Source organism: Falco punctatus (genome assembly GCF_963210335.1).
Source record: "Falco punctatus genome assembly, chromosome: 4".
Classification (NCBI taxonomy): Eukaryota; Metazoa; Chordata; class Aves; order Falconiformes; family Falconidae; genus Falco; species Falco punctatus.
In genome coordinates, this window is record NC_137583.1 from 4,065,663 (window position 1) to 4,091,699 (window position 26,037).

The following is a 26,037-nucleotide window of genomic DNA, read 5'->3' on the forward strand; positions in this document are numbered from 1 at the left end:
ACTTACATTTTTGTAATTGAGCCATGGCATAATTATTCTTGAAATATGCTTCCGTGCAGAAGATATTTGTAAGAAGCACCTGAGAAAACAGTAAAACTCAGTTGAATACTAGTGCATGAATTTCACTAGCAAAACAATGTAGTAAAAATACAATCATTTGAACTTCTGGTTTTGTCTCTTGGCAGCAGAGCACTGCAGGCCAGCGAGGCACATTGCAAACTTACTTGTTACTTTTTTCCCCACAGCTACTGAGTGTGGGAGTTGGGATGACCCCTTCACTCAGAATTGCCTAGAAGACACTTCTGGTAATAAACCCAGCAGGGGCTCACACGCACAGAATGTGAAGCCTTAGGGCCAGTGAAGAAAAACCTTCATCAGTCTGGATTTGTCTAACACTTGATTGTAGCAGATTTACTTGTCCTGAAGAGTAACTGTTACCACGACTCTAAAGAAGCTACTATACAATCACCTGCACGTCAACATGTCAAACTCTCACTGTCAATAAATGTATTGGCAAAATATCGTTGCTGTTCTATGTTACTATTTGTTAATAATTGTATGGCACACTAATAGTGGGTTAAGTAGACCATGTAAATTTGTAATTCATTCATAAATCTATGTGTTTCAAATATTTTAAACACTTTGAACGTACAAGTTGCACACTGTCAGAGCACCTGAGAGGCAACTGGTGTGGCTACTGCACTGTCGTACCGACTGGTTTAGAAACATTCTGGTGCGGTGGGTTTTACAGGAGTTTGCTGTGGTAGATACAAATTCTTAACAAATGTACTTTTAAAGTGTAACAAAAGCTCTTTGGTGTTGTTTTGCAAAGACATCAGCGTGCCATGCCTGCTGGTCCAGAGCGCTCTGAGGCCAGCATCATGCTTGCGCAGGTTTCAGCGCTGAGGGAAAGCTGGCTGGTCCAGGCAAGAGCAGCTGCTTAGAGACGGCGAGGGGCGAGGGGCAGTGCCCCCTCCTGCAGACCCCTCGGCAGGCACAACCGTAACAGATACCCACTGATAAGCCACGTGATCCAAGGAGTGCAGACATCAAGCGGGTCTGCCTGTATGCTTCGCATTACTATACGTTATGACTATAATTAAAGCGTACTTACCTCGTGGTCATGGTTTCTTAGCCCGATGCTGACAGACCGGCTCGCTCTGGAAATAGCTGCTGTCATTGCATATAAATTAATGACTATATCTGCCACTCTCTTCAGAACCAACTGCTCTTCCACTACTGTCTAGAAGAGTGAAATGGTTATTAGCTTGTAGTTCAATTTAAAACATTTTTCTCTTACTTTGTATTTAGGTTCATACTTATTTAGCATAGATGGGTTCCACCCTGAGTCAGAAAGGTTTGGGTTAACGGGATTAACTATGCTGTCTGTGCCCTTTAACACTTGGGATTAGCCGTGTTCCACCTTTTAACAGTCTTTCTGGCTGCAGCCAACAGTAAAACTGCTGTGTCTTGAAACCACTTTGGTAAATGCCGAATCACTGACACTGAAGTACCGACCATATTAAGCCTGTTCGGTAAAGTGGACCATGGGGGGCCCAGGCTGATAAGCATTTTCAGAACACATCAGGTTCAGAATTGAAAATCCAGGGTATTCCAAGTTCATTCTCTCCTGTTTTAACTCCAGCACCCTGCACGGCATAATTACAGATGTATCTGCTGCACCACATGGATGAATGGCATAAATTCACCACATCTGGCAACAGGGCAATGGGTGCAGCGCCTGCTCCCAGCAAAGTGTTTCACAAGTCACTGCAGCAGCCTGGGTCAGAGGCAAAAGAAAACAAACCCTGCACAGAGATTGCTGCGTCTTTTGTTCTGTTGGGGTTTTTTTTGTTGGTTTTTTTTTTTTCTTTTAAACAGAAGTTGTCCATTACATTGGGTCTAGAATGTATGGTCTCATCTCCCGTGGCAGTGTGTCATGCAAAGGAAGGGCTGGGGCTGGCCCCTGCCACACACACAGTCCACTCTAGATTCTAGTGAGGCCAATTTGGTTGAGGATAAACTATTCAATAATGAAGGTAACAGAAAAGGAACGAGTTACCTTGCCAAACCTACTTAGCAGGCCTTTCACTGTAGTTCCAAAATAATAAATGTTTTCTTCAAGTTTCTTGCCACTTTCCTATAAAATAAAACAGAAAATACACAACAATTTGAGCGGTCTTCTAAGGGAAAAACCCAAGCCCACCCTTGCACCCTCGGAACAGGACGTTTAGCTGAGCGACAAGCGCGTTAGGGGGACGTGCGAGCTGCCCTGAGCTGCGCAGCCCACAGCCCGAACCCTGGCTGGGGCGGGGGCTGCCTGCTGCATGGGTGGTGCTGTGCCCCCCGGCCCCAGGCCCCCACTCCGGCTGCTGCAGCCCAGCGTTGCTGGTGGGCTTAGCAGGCAAGGCACAAATGAGAATTCTCAACCACAAAACTAATTTTCCATTTTTAATGAGCCAAGACTGAAGCCCAGCAGAACGTTAAGAGGGCTGGAATCAATTCTGAGTGACAAAAATGAAGGAGGAATGTATACCAACCTGAACAACAGGCGAGGCTGTTGAAGAAGGTAATGCTGTAAGCGCCAAGATGTTTGCCCCACAAGAACAAACGTTCCTTCTCTAAGAAAAAGGCAGTGCAGTTTTCTGCTAAATACTGCGCTTATTACCAAATTCCAGTCACTGACCAGGATTCCCTTTTAAGACAATCTTTCACCATTTTACATCCTTTCCTTCCCAGCTAAAAAGGGGGAAAGGTTTCCCTATTTACCTAAAAGGAATGGGATTATAAAACCTTGGTGCTTTCCTGAGAGGGGAAAAAAAATTAAAAAAAATCACAGTTCAGGTGCAGTTTGGTATCCTGAAGCCCAGCTAATACTAGATCTTCACTTGGCAAGCACTGGGTTTTTTAACATTCATTCATCCAGTTTGCTGCTGAAAGCCAGACAGGCACTATTCTTTCTCTATAAAATATGCATTTAAATTTTCTATATTTTACTTTTGGTAACTTTTCCGTAATGTCTTTATGCAAAATAATAATCTGAAAAATTCTTATGCAACGTTTAGTTCTGCACAGCAAATCTAATTCTTATGCTAAGTGCGTGCTGCAGTTTACGAAAACCCTGAGAATCAACATTACCTGGTACTACCGTGTGAATTCACCAGTACTCTCACATTCTGGCATTAAGTAGGAAGAAAATTTCCACTGTCATGTATGGCTTTTGTAAATTCATAAACGCAACTAACTCATTCTGCTGATTCTTGCACTGTGACTGGAGGTAAGTCGGTCTGAGGCTGTTCAGAGAGCCGGATCTAGTGTCAGCTGGGTCAGAACCGCTGCAGCGAACGCACCCACCTACTCTGGTGGCACTGCAGAACGCAGCGTACCTGCCCGCAGGAGGTGCCACCGCACTGGGGCTCCTTGGGAGAAGGGACCAGCATCAGCAAGTCCTGGCAAATCCTCTTACCTGTGTGCCTGAAAGAGCTGACCTGCAGGACAGGCACACTGACGGGCAAAATCATCTGGTACGGTTTTTCAAATGAGTAACAGAACATTGTAGGAAAAATGTACCTCCTCTTTTTTTCCATTAACTGACCATTCATATTTGGTCATAAATATTATTTAAAAAGTAAGCGGTTAAGCAAATATGTATACACAGTGCACAGAAATTCATATCTCAAACTGTGTTACTATTAAACAGGTAAAAAATACTGTGTTTTGTAACTGAGCTTATTATGAAGGGCAGCACCAGACCATCACAAAGACTGGAATATTGTGAAGTCTCAATTTATATAAATTCCTTGAATGGATACAAACCTGGATTTGGCACAAATACAGACTTAGAGCAGTCTTCATAGTTACAGATACTATGTGGGTGCATATCAAGGTAGTAAGTCCTTACCCCTGAAGTGGTACAAACATCTGCTTAGATTTCTCTGTCTTGCTGTTCCTAAGCGCACACTTTTTTTGCATAAACAGGACATCAAGCTCTGACAAGCAGTGAAGGGAATCAAATATGAAAGAGCAGTGCCCGGATCTGATCAGAGAGCACTGCCCCCCGCCCCCCCTTACCTGCAGGCTGGGATGCACCACTCCACCATCACCAACTAGCCCATAATCCACTTTTTTCCCCATCGTGTCCTGCAATTTGCTTAGAAACTCAGCCAGTGCCACTCCCACGTTTCCTTTCTTGATTTCTCTAAAATGTTGGGTAAACAACAGCTGTTACAGGCCATGTCCTGGTTTGCAAAGAAGTTTCAGGAGGTTCAGACAACCAGTACAAACTGTAAATGCTTCACTAAAAAACCTGCAGTTTGTTTATGAATCTCAAAGTATTTTGATCCATATTACTATGAAGTCTGGAGAACAATTATACGGCCTTAGGAGCACACAACACTGTTCATCTTCAGTTCCTCTCAAAAATACAATAAATTCCAGAGACCAGTATATGTACTCAATATGTACACTACAGCTGTCTTACCGATAAGACTAATAAAGTCTGAAGGTATAAAATTTTCATTACTGGTCTTGAAAGGATTTTACACAAGCTGGAATTATAAGATAAAATACACGAAGGCCGAGATCCCTAGATCTATAAAACATCCAATTAAAAGAGAAAAAAGAAGGACCCCTGTAACACTGAACTACATTTTAGATAGATAATACATTGAAAAACACTGTGGGTTCCCCCTCTTAGCTACAGTTAAACACGTATCACATTCTGTTTAGTTTATAAAATATACTAGCAATAAATAAGAACATACTTAATTTTGTCAGTTAAGATTTTGCCTGCATGTTGCATACCCGTCAAAGCAATATACATTCGCAGAACTTCATTTGTTCCCTGTAAAAAAAGTAATATAAAGTGAAGTCAGTATCAAGTTCAAAGTAGTTTTAGTATTAAAAAAAAAAATCAAGGTATGCTGTGCTAATATTTTGATACATTTTTTCTCCCCTGAAACTTTTAGCGGCTAAATAACTAAATAACTTGTGCTGTGCTTTTCCTTGGAACAGTCTAAAATGCATTTGTACTCGTAAGATAAAATTCTTTCGAGAGCTCTATGTAAGACAAAGGATGATCATCACTTGTAAGGAAAACACACTTGTGCCCAAAACTGCACTCCCAGGTGTTTGCCTGACACGATGACTGCCGGGGCTGGGAAGGTAGAGGACGTACAGCTGCAGAGGGTCAGGGATACTGGAAGCAAGTGACAAAGACTAAACACTCTATCAATAATTATTTTTTTTTCAAAGTATATGTATAATTTTGAAGACAGGTTCTTTAGGTAGCTATAAAGTTAGCAATATTCATGTTTTCCAAGCAGGTCTGTTTTGAAAGCCTCCCCTTTTTATTTTTCTAGTATTAAAAGATTACTCTTCATCCACCCAGAAATGTTTGCTATCTTTTGCTTTATCTCAACTATACATTCGGATTTCATTTAGCTGTGAAGAAGTTAAGCCTCTCATTATTAAACATACATTTGTATCACAACAAAAAAGAAACCAGACTAAATGCATCTGGAGTAAGAAATAGGTTCTGCATTGTTCCAGTAAAGGAACATCTAAATACTTGTAAAACTGCCCAATAGGCCTGTTTGGAAAGCAAATGCAGACCAAGAAATTACGACGATACTATACAATTCGATGTCTGGGAATGCATTATACAATTGACTTTTTAACAGAGACAGCTGAAGAACAAAGATGAAAGCACAGAAGGCTGGTCACTGATGAAAAGCACCCTGAGGATCAGATCAGTGTCAAAACTGTACTGAGCCAGTGACAGGCCAAGTGACAGAGGTGACAGTTTGAAGAAAAAGCATTTGTCTGTTATTAAGACTAAGTGGGAGGTTTTGGAGGGGCACATCCACGGCACAGCCCACCGATCATTGCTGTTGGACAACAGAAAGTGTCCCTGGCCAAGCGTTCCGTCCCTGGCTGCAGCAAAACCGCCTTCACCTGAGCTGCCTGCAGGTCCCTCGTGAAGGGGCTGAGGTAAACAAGGTAAGCACAACCGCCTTGTTTTAGCAGAACAGTAAGTTCATGCAACTGCTGGGATCTGTGGGAAAACTGAGCGGAATGACAGGACTTCCTACAGCCCGTCCAGCGTGAGCGGTGCTCCCCGCCTCGGCCAGTCCGGAGAGCACTCCTTCCTTGCACCTGGGTTTCATTTCCCTGGTCAGAATGTCTGTCGGAGTCACAAAGGCCAAACACCGCGGGACGGAGGAGGATGACCTTACAGGCTGGCTGGCTCTGCTCCTTCATCAGCCCCGGAACTGACTCTTCCTACTTGCCCAAGCTACGCGCAGTGCACGTGTATTCACAAGAGCAGCCTGGTGGCTGCCACGCCCCGACCCGCAGCCCCACAACTCGTGCCTGCGACGCTGTGCCAGTGGGACCCCTGCTGTCCTGACACCAGCAGCTAAACCATCATTTCTAAATGGTCCATCAAGAAAAATCAGGCCTGCAAGTCTGACACAGGCGTACAGAAGAATGGGCACTGACAATCCAGCTTGGAAGCAGAGTAAACTTCACAGCCAACTTTTCTTTTGTTTTTAAATACATAAAATGCACATCAGTAAGTTAAACCTCTAAATTCACCTTGTGTAAGTTTCCCTGCTTCACTCGTGAGGAGCACACAAGAGGAAAGGTTACTCAAGTCTAGGCACCAACAAAGCAGCTTAGCCACAAAAAAAAACAGAAAAACCTATTACAGCAATCTGTTTAAAAATTAAAATTTTGCCCATACTGCTTAACCAAATCCTATTGCTTTTATTAGTACAGAGACATGAGAATAAAAGCAGCAAAAGTGTTTCAAAATACGCTCGATACAAAGCAAGATGGCCAATGTCACTCACGTAAGGCTCTTGCTTAGGCAGACACAGGACTCTGATTTCATCATGAGTCAGCACATGTAATTACAACTATTTACAGAACGTAAACTGATGAGTTAGTTTTGTCAACTAAAATACTTTCAGGCTTTTATGCTCATTTAGATTCCTTTAGCCTGTTCAAAACAACAAAGCCAAGCCATGAACTGAGGCTGTTTTTTGCATAACAGGGTATGTAAAACAGCTGCATATTTTGTTAAAAACATCCAGAAAGTTTCTAAGTATTTACGAAACTATATATACACTACCAGTACATATATATGTATATAAAACTGTAGATATACTACCACATATATATAGTACCAGCTTGTTCTTTTCAGAGGCAAAGCTGCTGCCAGTTCCTACTGTAACTCAAACTTTGTAATTAGCCTATCAAAGCCATCAGATCTTATTTTATTATAGGAAAGTACTATCCTTATCTCCAAAGAAAACAGGTTAGTTCTTCAGTCTTAGAACTATTACACACTTCGCAACTAAACGAACGAAGGTCTGTTCCAACTGCACGCTCGGGTTTCAGCCCAGGTTTAGAGAATGCAAGAGCATGAATTTCAGTTTACTGCAAGACCAGTATATTGATACTTGCCTCAAAAATCAGAAGGATCCTGGTATCTCTGAGATATCGTTCATAGGGGTAATCTTTCATATAGCCAAGGCCTCCGAGGATTTGCAGTGCTTCACTTACACAAGCCCAGGCACCTTCCGAACTGAACACCTGCCATTGAATGGTACTTTAATCTCCACGCTACACAGTAAATACAGAATACATTGCTCCATTATTGCCTCTATGTGACATTGCTGTAATATTCCGTACTGCTGTTACAACAGTCCTGCTAAAAGCGGGCCTAAAATAATATCCTTATGGCTCAGGGTGCGTATTTGGGTCAAACTGAAGTAGTTTCCTTACAACCCACAAAAAAGTCTCTTAAGGAAACATTCCCGGGAGAGCGACAGCCACAAACGGGAAGATGGGCTGTAGCTGGTGGGTTGGAGCCCCTCACGCCTGCCCAGGTTCTTCTGAACTGACCACACCATAAGGGACCATCAACGGGGGCTGAAAACCTGTGGGCTCCCCCCAGGGGTGCCTGTAGACCAGCAGCACCCAGCACTGCGCTCCGGAGAGGGGGCCCAGCTCCTGCTCAGTATTTATTTTGCAACCTGTTCTGAGGCAAGGCCAGGACACGAGCCTGCCGCTGGAAGCAGAACTGAGTGTCTTTTTATTCCCGCCACCATGTGAGGCCTCATAAAAACAGAGTTCAAGACCATGACAGTCCCGACCTGCTGTACGCAGTTTTTATTTCGTAAGGTGACAAAACCCTGAACATGAGGCTATCAATAGTATGTGGGATACAGAGCAAACAGTAATGTCTAGTTTTTTCATCTAGCTGAGGTTTCTGTACCATATGTCTAAATGCAACTGCTGAGCCCCGCAGCAATCTGGAGTGTAGACTGAAAACCAGGAGAGGTGTTAGTCTGCACTACCTTAAAACCGTAGGCCAGCCTTTCAATAAAGTTAATCACCTTGACCATGGCTGCCTCCACGGAGCAGTCTGGAAACCCCGGCCTGTCCATCATTCCTGCAGTGAGGTAAGCCATGCTCTCCATTACGTACGCTTTCACAGCCATAAAACAAAACTTCTCCTGTCAAACGGTAACGTGAGGAATCATACACTAATACAGATGCAAAATCCCACAATCAAGCTTGAAACTTAAGAGCACAACTGCAGTTTTGATATGTTTAAAATATTATCAAATACTAATTACTAAAAAGGACAATTGCAAAAAATCATGAAAAATCTAAAAATAAATTAACTTTATTCATTACGTTTATCATTCTAGACCTATAAAAGATGAGTGTACAGAAGTCTGTGCTAAGTTTACACAAATTTGGTACCTCCAGCAATTTCTTTAAACCAGTACAGCCAAAAGAACCCCAGCATATCTATGTCCTTGTACTTAGCCAATACAAAGCACACAGGCTTTTCATTTCTTATTACCTGTATTAATCCAAATTCGCTCAGTTTCTTATTGAATTGTTTCCTGGTACAAGCATACTCTGCTGTCATTTCTTTAAAAAAAAATACAAAAAAAATCCATCTCAAAACAACAGAACTATAAGCATCACAGACCGTTCCTGGTGGTGTCTTGCTACAACTGACTGTGGCATTCACCCCGTACACAGCGAGCCCTCTGCCCTCTGCGGCTTCAGGAGCAGCTGTTTGGGACACACCCCCTCCCCAAAATGACGGTGTCAATCAAACCTGGGAACAACAGTTTAAACACGAATCTGAGGTTTGAACCTGTACTTTTAGGGAAGGCACCCTTTGGTGCTAATGGATTAGAGGGATTTCTGTTACTATTTTGGGTAACTATTGGTAGAAACTAATTTCACTACTTGTCACACTGCCTATAAGCTTTGAGCCAGTTATTCAAGTGGGAGGTTTTGCAGATTACACCTTCTAAAAGCAGCAGTATACCTGGTATTCTCTTAGTAAGGACACTTTACCTCAGTAAAATTCAACAGAGGCAATAACTTTCCCCTATATGAACTGAAAAGACTTCAGTGCTAAACCACTGTAAACAGGCTTTTAATAAAAAATTAATAAAAGTATTTCAGTGTTTTAAAGAAGTCAAAGCATGTCATGACTGACAATATAGCGATGTCATTACAATGAAGATGTCTTACTGTTTTGGATTCACTGTGCTATCTACCTTATGCATATCAGCTTTCTGCACGGCATCTAGCAAATTCACCCACCTATCAATTTTTTAATCATTCCAGCAGATGCACTGCCCATGCTGAATCTTCCACTGTTCAGGATATTCATGGCAACCTGTGAAGAAAAGGAATGGTTTTTAAGCAATATTGCTACAAAGCTTCTCCTTAGGCCATGATGGTTACTGCTCCCTTGCCTCATGTTTCAGTGCTCTCCTGGATTTCATTTGTCGCTGGAATACACCTCCTATCCTGTGAGACCTGCCCTCACCTTGGTCAGCACAGCATTCAGCATCCCAGCAATGAAGCTTCAAAACGCAGCTTTTCAGGTGACCTTCTACACCCAATTTCATATTTGAAATAGTTTTCAAATACTAGTGATCCAGTGACCTGGAAGTAATCCCCTATTCAAACTCCATTAAGGTAAAATGTAGATAAAAATGTATTTATCTGCAACTAGACAAACAAAATTCAAACTAGACAGCACTGCTCAAGTTTATCAGACTAAGAAAAATGGAATATTGTTTAATGTCTACACACAACAGCCAAATATAAAAATCTTCCCTGCAGCTGACCTGCAATGGATGCTTTCCCTCTTCAGATGTTTTTCAGCAACATACAAGAAAAGGCAACCAGAATGAAAGGTGTAGGAATGAAACACAGATCAATAATGTACAAAAAAAGATTTCCAGTAGTTTCTTAACATGAGAAACATGGGTGACAGTTCAAAGACTGTTAAGAAATCTAGCAAGAAGTCATTGTTACTGCATCTTAATTTGTAATAATTATCTGAAGAGGAAACCATAAAGATCTTTTAATACCTTTACTACATCAAAGAAGATTATTTGATTTAGCATTTAGGTCTGGACTTGCCTGCTACAGAAGGAGTAAGAAAACTGAGAAGGACCATTAAGACCGGTCTGGTGAATCCACATGTCAGACCCTCAAAGAAAAGTTACAACAGCAAGTGACCAGCGTCACCTTTACTGGTGTCACACTGCTCTGATGCAATGAAGAGAAGCCAACACCAGAGCAGCGGCAGTGTAGGCAGAGCCAGCCTGTCAGTGCACTCCTCCCGTAACTTCCTTGTGCAATAATCTAACCCTGGAAAATCACAGGACAACCACGGGGCCCTGGACAGGATCTGGACTTTCCTCAAACCATTTCCTGTTACACCAATTTCTTTCTCTTCCTTCCTACACAGCCCACGGTCCTGCCTGCAGAAAAGAGCAGGCGTTTCCCTGGTTCAATTCAGAAGTTCTGTTGAAAAAGTTGCTCCCTTCTCTGAAGGGAACAGTATGCCATGAAGAGCAATAAAAAGCCAAACCAACGGAATAAATCAATCAAAAGCAGAACCAGCTCTCTAACTGTATTGGGAAGAAACACATAGAAATGTGACGTTACGGCACGCTTGTGCACTGTGCTAGTGAAACCAATTAATACAAAGCATGTAAGGTAAACGAAGAAGTCTGTCCTCTGCTGTTCTTCAGTCTGGCAACGTTCACACTAACAGTAAGAAAACTTCAGTATGGGGGGTGCGGGGGGAAAGGTCTTCTTCAGGCTTTTAAAAATCATCAGTAGTTATTCACTACTTACCTTAAATCCCCCTCCTACTTCTCCAATTACATTCTCTATAGGCACTTTGGTGTTTTCAAAATGTACTTCACAGGCTGAAACACAGAGTTAATTGCTGTTGAATTATGACGTAGAAATATTTAGCAGGCATTCAGGAACATAATTTACTCTTTTTGTAGTAAGAAGTGAGGTTTTCCTATGCACTGTTTATGACGGGATTACATACAGTTTGCCAAAGAAGTTCAAATTTCGGAAAAGACTGCAGTTGACATCAATTACTGATGTAAAATATTCAAAGTAAAATTAATGTACCTTGTGTAAACAGCGAACTATAGTTTTGTCTCCGTTTTGAGGAACTGAGAGAGCACTGAAGCCCAAGTGATACATGGTGAAAAACTAACACTGTCAGTGAGGTCAAGAAGAGCCTATGGAAACTTACTTCTAGATTACGCTGACTTGGTTACTGAATCTTCTCAGTAAGTGCTTTCACTGCATAGCTAGGGACGCTTCACATGTGCAGAGAATTATACAATAAGGATTTCTTACTTCACACCTGGCATTTGGAAGGGCTCATAGGAAAATACGGAAGTTGATATTCACTTGCCTCTGAATTTCTGTTAACAATTTTAAGTGATTCTTACTATTGGATCCTCGAATGCCTAACTTGTCCTCAGGTTTCCCATGGGTGACTCCACCAAAATCCCGCTCTACGATGAATGCAGTAATCTTGTCTTTTATTTGTCCATCTTCATCAACCTTTGTCCTAGCAAACACTGTGAAGATACTAGCAAGGCCACCATTTGATATCCAAACCTGTTTTGGGAGAGGAAAGAGATATAAGAAATATATTTGTTCTGATTTTGTGAGCACTGTTCTTAAGTGTTTCATAAAGAACAGAGTGGTGAACAATTGCTGCTTCTCCCCTTAAATTCTAATGAGTGTTTTGCTACTGGTTTGCCTCTGTTGAACACATTTCCAAGGAAAGTTGACCACAAAATGGTAAGTTTAGAGCAACTGTAAGAATAGGTTGTAATATAGATTTGAATTAAATTAAAATTCACAGTGCATTTTCACTTGTATAACCTGCTACTTATGGCACATGAGGGATACAAGGGTAATACAGATTACTGTAGAACCACTTTACCCCAAATAATTTCAACTCTCATGAGAAACTCTCTGAATCAGGCCACATATGTACAGCCTCTCCCACAGGATGGGTTTCTTCACATCGCAAATGTATCAACAACTACAGATCAAGTCCACAATCTATCAAATATTGTTGAAACCATGTATCTCTACATTTCTTCAAGACTGCATTTTGCCATTGTTTCTTTTAGCAGAATGCTCCAAGGAGCCCTATTTCCAATTCAATGCCAAATTTTCTTTCAAAATTACCTACAAAACCTGGCATGAAGAACTAAGAGAGGAAAATATGGTTTTAGGTTTCTTTTTGCCTATGCTGTCACAAAGGGGGCTAACCAACCAACCCTCCCCACAGCTGAACACCCTGAGCTGGCGGTACAGCTTTTCACATCTTTCTTACCAGGAGTTCAGCGAAGGTTATTCCCTGAACAGTGTGCTTTTCTATTCTCTTTGGCCCTAAAACAACACAGGTTGTCTTTTTGACAGAGTCATCCTTCACTAGCTTGGAAACCTCAAAATTGTGGTGCAGCTGCCAAGTTAGCCCTTTACTTAGGAAAAACAACTGATCACAATGCTGCAAAAAACCAAGATGCTTCCTATAAACTTGTAACAAAAACCTGTCATGTTTCCAGTCTGCGAGTGGATACCTTGGAGCCATTTAATAAGAAGTACTTCCCATCTTCACTGAGGGTTGCTCTTGACTGGATAGATGCAGCATCACTTCCACTAAAAGCCAAAAAAGTTGTTAATATTTAAAGAAATAAAAGAAATAAACATGTTTTAAAAAATAAAATTACATCTTCTCCTCTTCCCATCCTTTAAAATGTCTAAGCTGTTCCTCAAAAATTCACACCTTGGTTTTATATCCTAAGTGAAAAAAGCTTCAACAGAAATGAAAAACAAACATGTGATAGTCTCTATCAATGAGTGCTTGGGCACATTAAATACTTTCTACAGGAGCAAAAGCAGCAGATGATTTACAACAAAACAACCGAAGTTTCCATTCTGTGATTAAAAGTTCATACCCTCTCTTGAATCACCACCTTGTTACACAATCTAACAAGCAGCACATCATCTCCCCGTTGAAAGAATTTTCTCTTCCACAAACCAAAATGCCACAATGCTCACATTGGGCTTTCAGAGTTCTTCGAACAGCCAGATCTCAGCTGGTATTTTAATAGGGTTAGATCTCTAAAACTCAGTTCTACAAATGATTGCTTTTGTGCACTAAAACTAAGGTCTCTAAGAAGACTGAAGTTAAAGTTACTAAGACTGGTAATCTTTTTAAATAACACTGGGCTAAATAAAGATGTTAGAAGACTTTCAGAACACAGTTAGCCCGTGTGTTACTTCCAAGTCCCTTCCATGGATCACTTTGCAAAAATATCTGTGCTAGTTTAAATTTTACCTGCAAGAGGGATAGCTTTTAGAGGGTCAAAACCCAGCTTAGGACTCTTGATTGAAAACCATCACTAATAGTTAGGAGGTATTTACATCACAGCAACACGAAAATTAGCAAGTAAATCAAATGCTCACTGCAAGTCATTCTAGCAGACAAGAATTCAGAAAAGACAGTTTCAAATTATAGTTTTTTTATGGACAAGCAGGATTCAACTTCGAACATTTGACTGGCCTCAGCCCTTCAATCAGTTTCCTTTACAATCATGTAGTGAACCATCTACCTGTATGTTAAGAAAACTGCACCTCTTCTGCATTAACAGAATTTCCATTGCCACACTAGCAACAGTCAATGAATAAACATAATTAATAAATGTAACTTTATCTTTGAAATGAAGTTGCTGTGACAAAGATGCCTTTTCTAAATTTTCCTATTATTTTTGGTAGCGCCTTCAATACAGGCTTTTATAATTTTGAAAAAGAACTGAAAGCATCCTAGAACATTCACAGTATATTATTTCTAACATAGCACAAAGTACCCTTTCAATTCATACTCAGTAATGCCAGAAACTAAGTGGATGAATTCCTGGGATGAGAATAACAATGTTGAGTGATTTCATGGAAACTGCTGTAAGCAGCACATGAGGGAAAGATGAATGACATGATTTGAAGTGCACCTTTAAAAAAACAAACAAAAAACCCCCAATACACTGAAGCCGTATGTACCAAATAGTTAATTTAATATATTAACCCAACGTTCACTGTAATGAAGATGAAAGTAATTAAAAATAACAATAATTCCAGTGTTTTGGTGCTTTCTGAAGCTTTTATGATTACAAAACCAGTACCTTCCAGGCTCCGTGAGACAAAAAGCTGCAATGTGCTCCCCAGACGCCAGCTTTGGCAGGTACCTTGCCTTCTGTTCATCAGTGCCAGCAATGAGGATACCCTAAATACAGAATTAAGAGAAAACAACTCAGCATCAACCTGTGTAAAAAGAAATAAAGCTGACATGCTTCATCAAGTTGACAAAGCTTTATCTGCAAACTTTATGGCCTAACAAGAGACAGCTTACTAACCAATGGACAGTATTATTTATCAGACATTAAAATATGTCAAAGTTGTCATCACACAGGTGTTCAAATGCCCGCAGGAAATGGCTTGTTGTTGAGCCTGCCTTCTAGGGTAGGGTTCACTCTGTTTATGCTGTAAGTGAACTCTTAATTGTTGCTCTGAAAGGCATCGAGTTAGTCCTTCCTTTCAAATTTGTCATATCTTCATTACTATCATTATAATTTTATTTTAATAACCTCAAGAGCAGTAATTTTCAAAGCTCCAAATCATAGATCAGAACATATTATTTACTTTGGTTCCAAATTATTTCATTAGATGGGCACTCCGTAACTTTTTGTGAGTGCACCTACCTTAATTATCTATTTTATTTAATGTTTGTACAGCAAGATTTTTGCGAAGGACAAAATACAAAAAAACATGATAAAGCTAAATAATCAATGGTTCAATAGGTAAGATACAGTTACTCAAATTAGGATTAATCCCATCTGATCAAAACTGGCCACAGCAGGAAAATTAACGGTAGTTGCATCCTACACTACACTCCTCACCAGACTGCTTTAAAATCAGCTCAGCTCACTAGTCCTCTTTTATAGATGTCAGATTTTACGTAATGTGAGGAATAAATACATATTTTTAATTAGCACTGTCTGCTCGATGCCATGAAGAATTTTTTCTTGTTATAATGACCTCACTGCCGTTTCAAGCTTCAGACTACTACCATCCATCCACCGCTAAAAGGTACATACCTAAAGCTGTACTGTACAGAAAATGAGTTTAAAATCCACATGCTTGCGATAGCACATTGGTCTTGGGTATGTTTTCTTCTCTAAGTTCCCCCAATCTGCAGTCTCATTCAGCTAGAAAAAGCATCCTTCTGAATTCTCTGCATGGCTATCCCACCTCCCCATAATTTCAGCCCCCCTGATATTTTATTTCACTATTTATTCTAGCTGTTTTTATCACGTTTGCTCAATCTAAAAACCTTGGGATTATTCAAGGTATTTTTTTAAGAGTTATTATCTCAATGTTTCCTGGACTAATAATTTTATTGCGTACTTCAAATTCAGTCTTCATGCTGCATGGAAGTCTTAGGCTGAGCCACTGGCAGAGGGTGCTGGGACCACCACCCCCCAACCTGATGTCAGAACCTTCCGAGTGACGTATGCTTTGCCTGTAATTCTTACTTGTGACACCCACACTCCACATTTACACAAACCTTACCTCACCTTTTCTATGCAAGTTGCACAGAACTACCTGACATAAAAGAACAGCATTACCTTGAGCCCAATAGCTTGATGAGCTGCCAGAGTAACTGCGATAGATCCATCTAAGGAAGTGATTTCTCCCAGACGTGCATACATGGTGTTTGATAGACCAAGACCACCTGGAACAAATACTAGGTTTTATTCCAAGGAATACCGTACAATTTAACTTGCCCCTTCCCCCCAAAAATTCCCTTTCAAGTACAGAAGCATCAAGAACATAACACTGTTAACTGGAGAGCGCCTTAGCGTAGACTGGATATAACTTGTCCACAAACAAGTACCACATTGCTGCAGCTGTGCCAGAAGAACACATTATGAAAACAGTAACTTTTTTAATAAGCACAATTGTGCTGGATTTTGTTTTATTCAGAAAGCAGATGTGTTTGTGCTCAAGCATGCATGCACGCATTGCAAACACAGCATAATCCATGTGAATTCAATATGAAAATGGTAAGAGATTCAGCACAAAACCTGCTCTAGTCTGAATTTCTGTGCTGACAGGAGAAAAACATTTTTTTGTTGACATTCCGTGCTACGTTACGAAGCCAGACAATTAGCCCATATGGAACTGTAGAGCTGCCCAGCTGCAGACCAAGCTGGAGAGGGAGCAATGCCGGCCACATCTCCGGACGGGGCTGGGCTGGTCCTGGCACACACAGCCAGCCAGCCTGTCCTCAGCACCACTGCAAACAGGGCAGAAAACGACCCAGACGACAAAAGTGACACAATAGGTCCCAGGCAGACTTCCAAACTGGTACCAAAGGATCAAATACAACACTTCAAAAATGTCTTTTAATAAAAAAATGTGAATATATAAGAAACAAATTTGACATCAGCACATCCCTTCTGGAAGAATTTTGTGATCTGCTGCTGCAAATACAGAGACTATTTCTGAGGAGTCTGGAAACAACAGAAGTGGGATAAATCAAAGCTGCATCTGTATGTGTCCAATGTTCAGGAATTTTATGTTGCCAGGACTAGAAGTATTGCTCCCTGTAATTTAAGAGTATTTTATATGTTACTGTTGAATAAACAATTTTACCTAATAAAGACCATCTTTTGCCCAGGTTAATGATTTTCTATATGAGAGAGTGGCGTAATGAACAACTTATTTTGGCAGATGTCTCAATAGCCCTACTATGTTATGTATGCTGAATAAATGCAAGAACAAGTCTCCCTGACACCATCAATTTACACCACTGGCTCTTACACCTTTGTCCTTCAGAGCACGCTTAGACAAATTAAAACTCACACTCCTCCTACCTCTACAGTCTTACTTCTCTTCGCCTTTCTAAGCTGTGCTGGGTTCAGGATCCATCAGGAGACTCCTGATGATGTGCACAGTAATTCCAGTGATGCCCGTGTATAGAGAGTGCCATCAATCCATGATTTACATGAGTTTTAAGTTTTCCCCTTAACATTCTCCATTGTAATGCTTCTGGCACATGTGCCACTATTACAAGCCATTACAAAATACACCATGTAATGCATGAAGCACTGAGTATGTGTGGCTAAAAAGCTTTAAAATATGACAAGTATCACCACCAAAAATACTGCAGGTTTAAACTACAGAAAATGGGAAATAACCTCATTAGAAGCATATTATTTATGGTGCAGACAAAAGTAGTGTGTTTATAGCAAGGTGACTGCTTTCCCTCTTCTGGTTTCGATCCAGCATACACATTTTACAAGACAACAGGACTATGATTTTCTACACGTATGCTGAATGGATTGCAACCCTTTACAAACTGGAAGCTGAGAGAATATTGTTTCACAAGCTTCAAAATAGAAGATCAAAACAACAATAACATTTTATTACACTGAAGTATGACTTTGAAGTCAAATACATTGCCTTTGAGACTCTGAAAATAAATAACAGTGGGAAACAATTTCTAGTTAATCAGTACTAAGTTATACTTTCCAACATCATGATGCTTCCTAACATTCTGCTTTGAGCTCTGTCCTTTGTTCTCTACTTCCAACACTTCCTTTCAGTGGACACCAACCTCCTGACTTCTTCTGATATATTTCTTAACTCCTAAATACCTCTCTCCCTGCATCTGCATTAAGGTGCTCTGTCCAGATCTTTCCCCTTCCAAGACACAGTCTTGAATAGAAAACTTGAAAGAGCTTGCAAACCTCTTTTCTAACTTACTGTCACATCACCCTGACTAGTTCTGAATGCCCATGAAAAATATTTAATACCATTTCTAATGCATTTCAAAAGTATTAATTAACAATTAATTACTCAACAGAAATCACACCATGTTACAGTACATGGAAGTTGTCCAATGTATTTTAATGAATTTGTATATCAATACTTAAAGAACTGAAATCAGCACAACAGAGCAACACTACTTACATTGCCTAACACAACAAACAAAAAAGGTGTTACCAGAAATAGGATATCATTTTAACACAAAATAAATACTGAGGTATGTCTCCAGCTTTATATATTATTACTGTAATCACTGAAAAAAAAAATATTGTTTCACAGTAGTCTCTGAAAAAATTAGGTATCTTCCCCACTGAAACTATCTTATGAAGATGGTCAAACAGTTTTGTCTTCTTTAAAGTCTCCTTCTTTTGTAACAGAAAACAGACAACGTAATTATCTCATTTCTTTATAGATTTCACATATTTTTTGCTAGTTTCAATCCCAATTTTTATTATACGCATAAGAATAAGATCAACATTTTCTTGAAAATTCCTTTGCAAGTTTAAGGGTTAATCCCCTGAGGAACTAATGCCTCTGATCTCAATTGGCACTATAATGTCCTCTGAGACATAAAACTTTTTGTTCAGTATTGCACAGGAAAGATTTGATACAAAAGCTATACTTCTAATACATATACTTTCACACTTCTCTATGGTTGAACACATTCCTATCTGTCAATGACAGGTGACAGTTTTGACAGATCCGTTCCATAAGACACTGCAGTTTGGACGCAGTACAATTTTAGGAACCATCAGTAAGAACAGCAAGACCCACAGAATGTCAAGCTACTCTACTGCATCCAAAAAGAGAACAAAAAGGAAAATGCTATTCTAAGAAGAATTTAAACCATCTAAAATTAGTTATCTAACTTAGGTGCCCAAGGCAAGAGTATGCAGAGCTCCCTACGTAGAGCCAACAGACATTCTTGATGCCTGAATCTCTTTATTAACCAGGGAGGAAGCCTCTGCTCCTAATTTAGATATCCAAGTCAAATGACTACACATGGAATAGTACAGACACATTTTGCAAGACCCCAAAATGCATCACTTAACAGGGACTACTGGATTATTCTTTTGTGATCATTTACTCACCATATTCCTCTGGAATCTGCATGCCAAAGAGACCCAAGTCCTTCAGGCCTTTTAAAGTTTCAGGTGGGATTCTGGCATCTTGATCAATCTTCTTAGAGTCCACTACAAGTACAGATGGTTTTATAATTTAAAGCTCTGTCTTTTAGTGCAGAAAAAAATCTCTGAGCCTGCAGCGTTCTCAAGTCAGAGCCAAGGCCACTGCATGCAGCAGTGTGATCTCTAACTTAACAGTCAGTCTGAGAGCCCAGACCTGAAGAACTGAAATAACTTCGAGAAAAAGGGGCTTGCTGGAGCATCACATCCCTCCCTGCCGCAATTTCCCTCTAGCCTTCCAAAGCATCTTTAGAAAAGACAGGGCTTGCTGCGCCAGATACAAGCATACTCCTCATCCCTAGCGTCACCAGATTTACTCTTCCTAGCTTCAGTCTGATCTTACTGACTGTCCTCTTTGCCCTCCTGGCAAGAGCAGCTGGCAAAGTCTCAACCCTGGCCTGGCTTCTGTACAAGTAATACAGCAGGTTGGCTGGGGGCTGTCTGCCACAGCCTGCCACCCCAGCCCATCCCCCTCTCCCGTGCAAAGAGAAAAATGATTTTTAGCCTCTGGATGACAATCACACAGGCAAGTCCTAAACACCACAGCAGGAAGTCCCAATTCTGTTTCTGAAGAACAATGTGCCACTTAGGTAGCCCACTTTATTATACCATCAAAGTCAAAATACAGAACCAACTGGAAGGTCCCAAGAACAATTTTATAGCTGTAAAGTCACAACATACACAGGAAAAGGACTCGGAAGTGGGAAAAATCTGGTTTTTATTTCAGGTTCTCTAACATTTCTGTGTGCACAGGTTGTGCATATTAGCAGATTCCATGACTGGAGTAAGTGAAGAATTTACAGGACCTTCTATCTAAACTAGGTCATGATTTATTAAAAAAAAAAAAAAAGAAAACATAAATGAGTTAATTACAAAAATCTTGTTCTTATGAGCTACTCACATTCTTGGGGGATTAAAAGAGCTGAATAAACAACGATCACATTGAGCAGCTCAGGAAGGCTATAAGCTGCAGTAAAAGGAACACAAGCCATCCTTCCAAAAAATACACAAAATGAAGTAATTCTGCAAAAGCAGTGGATCTTTTCCTAAAGAAACCTCGCATTCGCTCCGGTTAAATGGTGCTGTAACTTCTATACAAAATGTAATAGGGGAGGCAACAAAACATTCTGATGCTCTCCTACAAGTTATTCAGAAAGAAAACACATATTAAAAAAAGGCATTTTGTTCCCCAGCTAATTTTTTAGCTACGTAGTATTGGATGCATATTTGTGGTATGCCATCAGCTGTTCTGTTGAGGGAAAGGTGGTTTTTAACCTTTTCTCCAGTGTGCCCCTACAGACCTACGTCTGGACATTGTCAAGCTTCATAACGACTGCCAAGGTGAATTTCCTTACCCAGTGTCAATCATATCAAGTTTCCCACTGTTTAAGGCTGCCCTCTTAACCTGTTTTTACCGCACCCATAAGTTACCCCGACTAACTAAACACAAGTAGTTGTGAATTCAAACAAAAATAAGCAATTTCCACTTTAGTTAAGACTTTATAATTTGACATTTTAATTCTTCCCTTAAATATCAGGAGTTTTGCTTAATAAATTATGCTCCCCAACAAAGCAAAGAATTCAAAAATGTAATCTGCATAAATTCTTAACTTAATGTCAGTCAGCAACATTACAATTTTATAGCTAAAATTACCTGGATCTCATAAATTGTGATCTCTGACAATTACAGGCCTCTTCAAACTCCTGCAGTTTGGCAATCTAGACCTACTATCTTTGTCAGCAGGAAACCTGAGACGACACTGTTTAACTGTCTCAGAAATTGCTGTCTGTAAAAACCAATTTTCTACAACTGCTCTAGAATTGGCTTATCTATTGCACCAGCAATAGAAGAAACACTCTGCAATCCTATCCCCAATGCATATGGCTAATATGAGTCTTCTAAAATTGAATCACTACTCTAATACTGGAAAACATAAATGCTTTTGAGTTTTCATAGCTTCTCAGTGAGTCATCATTTATGAGTCTCTCTGTCGAATTTTGCTAAAATCAGTTTTAGTACAGTAGAACAGTTAAAGTTTCAGACAATTTTACAGTGTATAAAGTGGTAAACAGCATTATTCAACCAAACTAAAAATCATTTCAAATCCTACCTCTATCCCAGAATGCTTTTACTTCCTGTTTTATCTACTTATTTTTTTCTATTTTGAAGATTTATGCCTTCTCATCAGCATCCAAAACCTCCATATTAAAAAAGTCATAAATGAATATGCCTACAGAATCAGCAGCACTTCATGACTAGCAATAAGGGCATAAAGTAACTTAAATAGCTTAAGTATAGTAAGTTTATTCAGGTGCTACAGTTCAATCATTTTGCAATCACTTGAAGGAATAAGAAACTGCTAACTATACCTTCTTCACTGAAGAATTTTTCTACAGGTTCTACAAACTGGTTGATCTCCTCTAGTTCTTCATTGCTAATTTCTGGATAAGGGAAAACTTCTTCCTAAAATAAGAGGCAATTAATTTTTTGTTTTTTAAAAGATTCATGCAATTGAAATAAAAATTCAAGAACATATGCCTTTCAATTACTAGACTGTAAAAACTGTGAAAATTAAGCATTGTGGAAAATGTTCAGAAACAGCCTTATGTGATGAAATCCACAGGATTCAACTTTACTACATACCAAAAACAAATCAGAAGGTGTTACCTGAAAAACAGAAACATTAGGGAGAAATACAGAGATTTTAAGAACTATGGGGATGCAGAATTCCTTCATCAACCATGAATTTTGTCAATGTGATCCCATTTGGGGATTTAAAAAAATAATAGTTAATTCTAATACATATCAGAACCAATTTATCATTATGTCTTCAAAGCTCCCCATAAATGCCATCACTTGCAAACACACAGCACATTCCACCTGTTTAATGTCACAAGGACAAAGGTTAGCGAGTTCCATCCTGCTCCTTATCATCACTCTGGTATTTTGGTCATAAACTGGAAGCAGTATGTGGCAGGCTTGAATAAATAAAAAAAATCCAAGCAACTAACACAAGAACTGAAAGACTACATGAGAAACATGCTTCTAATTTTTATCATCTTTCCCCTTTTAAATAGAAGTCTAACTCCACCCAAACAAACCTGTTTCTGATAGTGTGAAGAATCATATCAGCTCCAGAAATTCAGGATCTAGTAAATGCTGTTGTTTTTCAGAAAACTGTTGCATTGAAATCTTTTTTGGGGGGAGGGGGAAAGGCATACATGGAGAGGGATTTAATGTGATGGAGTCTGACTGTTAACCGCCACAACACTTTACTCAACAAGGTCTGTTCTGAGAGAATTTATCGTTCAACTCATTTCAGTGGATTCCTTCTTCAAATTTATTTAACTCTAATCTCTGATAAATGCATATCCAAACCTTGGATTAACAAGTACAGTTGTAATACAGTGTTACACCTCAAATTTGTAACTGCTTTTTCCAGTGGTGTCCTTAGAAAAAACAAGAACTTCAATCTCCTCTATAAAAAAATCTGTAAGCAAAAGTTCACATAAACCCTTGTTTATTGAAGTAAACAGAAGATAAACTGACATAAGTTTTGTGGAATACAGTTCAGTGCCCAGACCCCAATGTAAACAGAGACCTGTGTTTCTGTAGGGCATTTCCTAGGCTTGCAAGAACAGGTGACAGTGGTTTAAAGTAGCCCTTCAGATGCTGGCTGTTCTTGAGCATTCAGAATTACACCATGCATTTTGTGCACACAGGTGCAAACAGGTCGATTTATTTAACCCAGCTGCAGCTGAAACACCTAAGAGCAAACAGGCCTGGACTGCAACAGGGAGCATCAGCTACAATAACTGTTCAGCAGGCTGCCTCATTTTCTCCATTTTGCTGGAGGGCAGGGGGCTCTGCAGGGGGGCCTGGCCAGGCCGGGCCGATGGGCCGAGGCCACCGCGTGGGGTTCGAGGGGGCTGAGTGCCGGGCCCTGCCCGGGGGTCACACCAGCCCCAGCAGCGCTGCTGGGGGCAGGGAACTGCCCGGCGGGGGAGGGCCGGGGGGCGCTGGCTGACGGCCGGCTGGGCATGGGCCAGCGGTGTGCCCAGGTGGCCAAGGAGGCCAAGGGCTTCCTGGCTTGTGTCAGAAACTGTGTGGCCAGCAGGGCCAGGGCGGTGACCGTCCCCCTGCCCTCGGCACCGGTGAGGCCGCCCCTCCAACACCGTTCAGTGCTGGGCCCCTCACTGCAAGGACACAGGGGCGGGAGCGTGTCCGAGGATGGGCAATGGGGCTGGGGAAGGGGTTGGGGCACAAGCCCTGTGAGAAGCGGCTGGGGGAACCGGGGGTTCAGGCTGGAGAGGAGGGGGCTCGGCGGGACCCTATGGCTCCCTACAGCTGCCTGACAGGGGCTGCAGGCGGGAGGTGTCGGGCTCTTCTCCCAGTTAACAAGCGACGGGACAAGAGGAAACGGCCTGCAGCTGCACCAGGCGAGATTTAGATTAACTGTTAGGGAAAATTTCTTCACAGAACGGGCGGCCAAGCACCGGGGCAAGCCTGCCCGGGCAGGCGGTGGAGCCGCCGTCCCCGGGAGTGCAGGACAGGCAGAGGCGGCGCCGCCGGCCATGGCTTGAGGGGGTTCGGCAGCGCCGGGTTACGGCTGGGCTCCGTGACCTCCAAGGCCTTTTCCAACCCAAGGGACCTCGACCCGCTACGGCCGGTAATGGGCGGCAGGTGCGAAGCCGCAGTACGGCGGGGCGCCCCGCTGCCGGCGGGGAGATGAGGCCGGGCCGGGCCTGCCCACCCCGCACCGCGGCCCCCCGCAGCCCCGGCCGACCCCGCCCGGGTGCCCCCCGCAGCGGCCCTCGCTCACCTTCCGCAGCGTCCCCAGGAAGAGCTCCTTGGCGAAGGCGGGCCGCGGCGCGCCGGTGCGCAGGCGGCGGACAGCGGGGCGGACGGCGGGGCCCGGCAGCGCGGAGCGCAGCGCACGCAGCAGGAGCCCGCTCATGGCCGCCGCCGCGCGTCACTGCGTCACGCCCGCGCGCCTCCTCCCGTCAGCCTCCGCGGCGCGGCCCCGCCCCGCCGCAGCCCGCCTCCGGCGCGCGTGCCTGGCCCGTACCCGGTGGCGCCGTGCCCGGCCCGGCCCGGCCCCCGCCCCGCCGCGCAGTGCGCGGGGCCCCTCCGTGCCCCAGCGCCGCCCTGCAGTAGCCGCAGAGCCGGGCGGGCCGACAGCCCCGCGCTCGGAGCCTTGGGCTCGCCCTCCCGCACCGGGGCGGCGGCACCGCCCGCCCGAGGCACGGCCCGGGCCCGGCACACCGAGGGCACGGGTATCGCCACCCAATCTCCATCAAACCCCAGCTCTTCCCAGCCCGTGTGCCGCTGGAACTGGGAGGAGGGCTCCGGCACAGCTGGCAGCCCCCACCCCAGCGGGCCGAGCCACCCTCACGGGTCAGGAGTGCCCGGCGCAGCCGCTGCAGAGACCCGAGGCACCGAGGGCGTTCAGGTGTATACGCCGCCTTTGCTTTCATCTGCCGTGCCTTTCGCAGCAGCTTTTGTTTTATTAAAGAGCCGAGTGGCAAAGCCGGTCCAGGTTACCAAGCTGGTTACCCGGACACTGACAGCTGGTTAGGAAATACACACCGTTCCGCTTCTGCACCAGAGGCTGCATCACCACCCCGCGTCCCACCCGCAGGCGGGTAACAGTGCTCACTGACACACGGGTGCGTCCTGACTGCTGAACTTCACCTACACAAGGGGAGAATTCATGCGCTTGGAATACTTCTTTCAAGTCCTTTTTTAAAGGCTGTCTTTAATCTGCCATTTTAAGGATCACCAGGTCCTGCTGCCCTCAGTTTGTTTTGGTCTGTGAAGAGACTTTCAGAACACTAGGGATTTAAAAAAAAAAAAAAAAAAGGCATTTAACAAAAGAACAGGAACTAAAGGTAAACAGTCTGATTTACTTCGCTTGCTTTGCTTAGTTTACTTATGACTTGTAAAATGTAAATCCTTTAATCTTGTAGTCCAAATACATTGCCATTTTGGTTGCCTCCAAGGCACCGTATTGCAACTTGGGCATAGGAAGGAACTCTGGGCGAGGGGAAGGGAAGGGAAAATGTGAGAACCTGTACCTGATCTCCAGCTCAAGCAGCTTTGCTCACTGTTCTGCGTGTGTACGTGTATGTATGTGTATGTATTCACATTGTGGGAATCCTCAAATCCTAAGCAGTGGCGAGCAGACTGGTACCGTCAGAGCGCTGCGCACGCTGACCAGGCTGACTGAAGCCACGGGGATTACACAAGTGTGGAACACTGCCCATCAGAGGAGGTGAGAAGGATTTCGCTCATTTCCTTGGTGAGTCAGTCAGATGCTGTTGAGTCCAAACAGGTGTGGAACACTGAGGAAACAAATCCTTCTCCGGACCAGAAAGGTTCTCCTTTTCACAGACTCCTTGAACCCAAGAATTACAACTATTAATCGGTGATAGAAACTGCTGAGCGCTCACATTTTGTGACAGTCTCTTGAAGGGTGAAGTTTTGATGATCTGTACCAACTACTTGTCTTTGTATGAAACATGGATACGTTATTTATGAGAGAAAAGCCAACCCCCTTTGCTAGCCCTTTGATAAGGG

At 42.4% G+C, this 26,037-nt stretch overlaps 2 protein-coding genes across 9 annotated transcripts in view; one reads left to right on the plus strand and one right to left on the minus strand.

Annotated features, from left to right (window-relative positions):
* The window catches only part of LOC308063348 (uncharacterized protein FLJ43738-like), a 16,902-nt gene extending 15,794 nt beyond the window's left edge, over nt 1-1,108 (plus strand). For all 8 annotated transcript variants that reach the window (XM_080386199.1, XM_080386203.1, XM_080386201.1 and 5 more), the window contains one exon: nt 246-1,108. The gene's annotated coding sequence lies outside the window, so the exon portion shown is untranslated. The remainder of the gene's footprint in view (nt 1-245) is intronic.
* ACAD9 (acyl-CoA dehydrogenase family member 9) overlaps nt 1-24,446 on the minus strand; it is a 25,215-nt gene extending 769 nt beyond the window's left edge. The window contains exons 1-17 of the mRNA XM_080386164.1: nt 24,281-24,446; nt 21,828-21,921; nt 19,365-19,466; nt 16,068-16,174; nt 14,565-14,665; nt 12,966-13,044; nt 11,817-11,988; nt 11,197-11,270; nt 9,643-9,718; nt 8,882-8,952; nt 8,406-8,525; nt 7,471-7,599; nt 4,764-4,843; nt 4,072-4,198; nt 2,063-2,140; nt 1,115-1,243; nt 7-79 (exon numbers count right to left, since the gene is read on the minus strand). Of these exons, the coding sequence (XP_080242290.1) occupies nt 7-79; nt 1,115-1,243; nt 2,063-2,140; nt 4,072-4,198; nt 4,764-4,843; nt 7,471-7,599; nt 8,406-8,525; nt 8,882-8,952; nt 9,643-9,718; nt 11,197-11,270; nt 11,817-11,988; nt 12,966-13,044; nt 14,565-14,665; nt 16,068-16,174; nt 19,365-19,466; nt 21,828-21,921; nt 24,281-24,415 (1,747 nt within the window). The 5' untranslated portion in view covers nt 24,416-24,446. The remainder of the gene's footprint in view (nt 1-6; nt 80-1,114; nt 1,244-2,062; nt 2,141-4,071; nt 4,199-4,763; nt 4,844-7,470; nt 7,600-8,405; nt 8,526-8,881; nt 8,953-9,642; nt 9,719-11,196; nt 11,271-11,816; nt 11,989-12,965; nt 13,045-14,564; nt 14,666-16,067; nt 16,175-19,364; nt 19,467-21,827; nt 21,922-24,280) is intronic.
* Nucleotides 24,447-26,037: the final 1,591 nt, after the last annotated feature.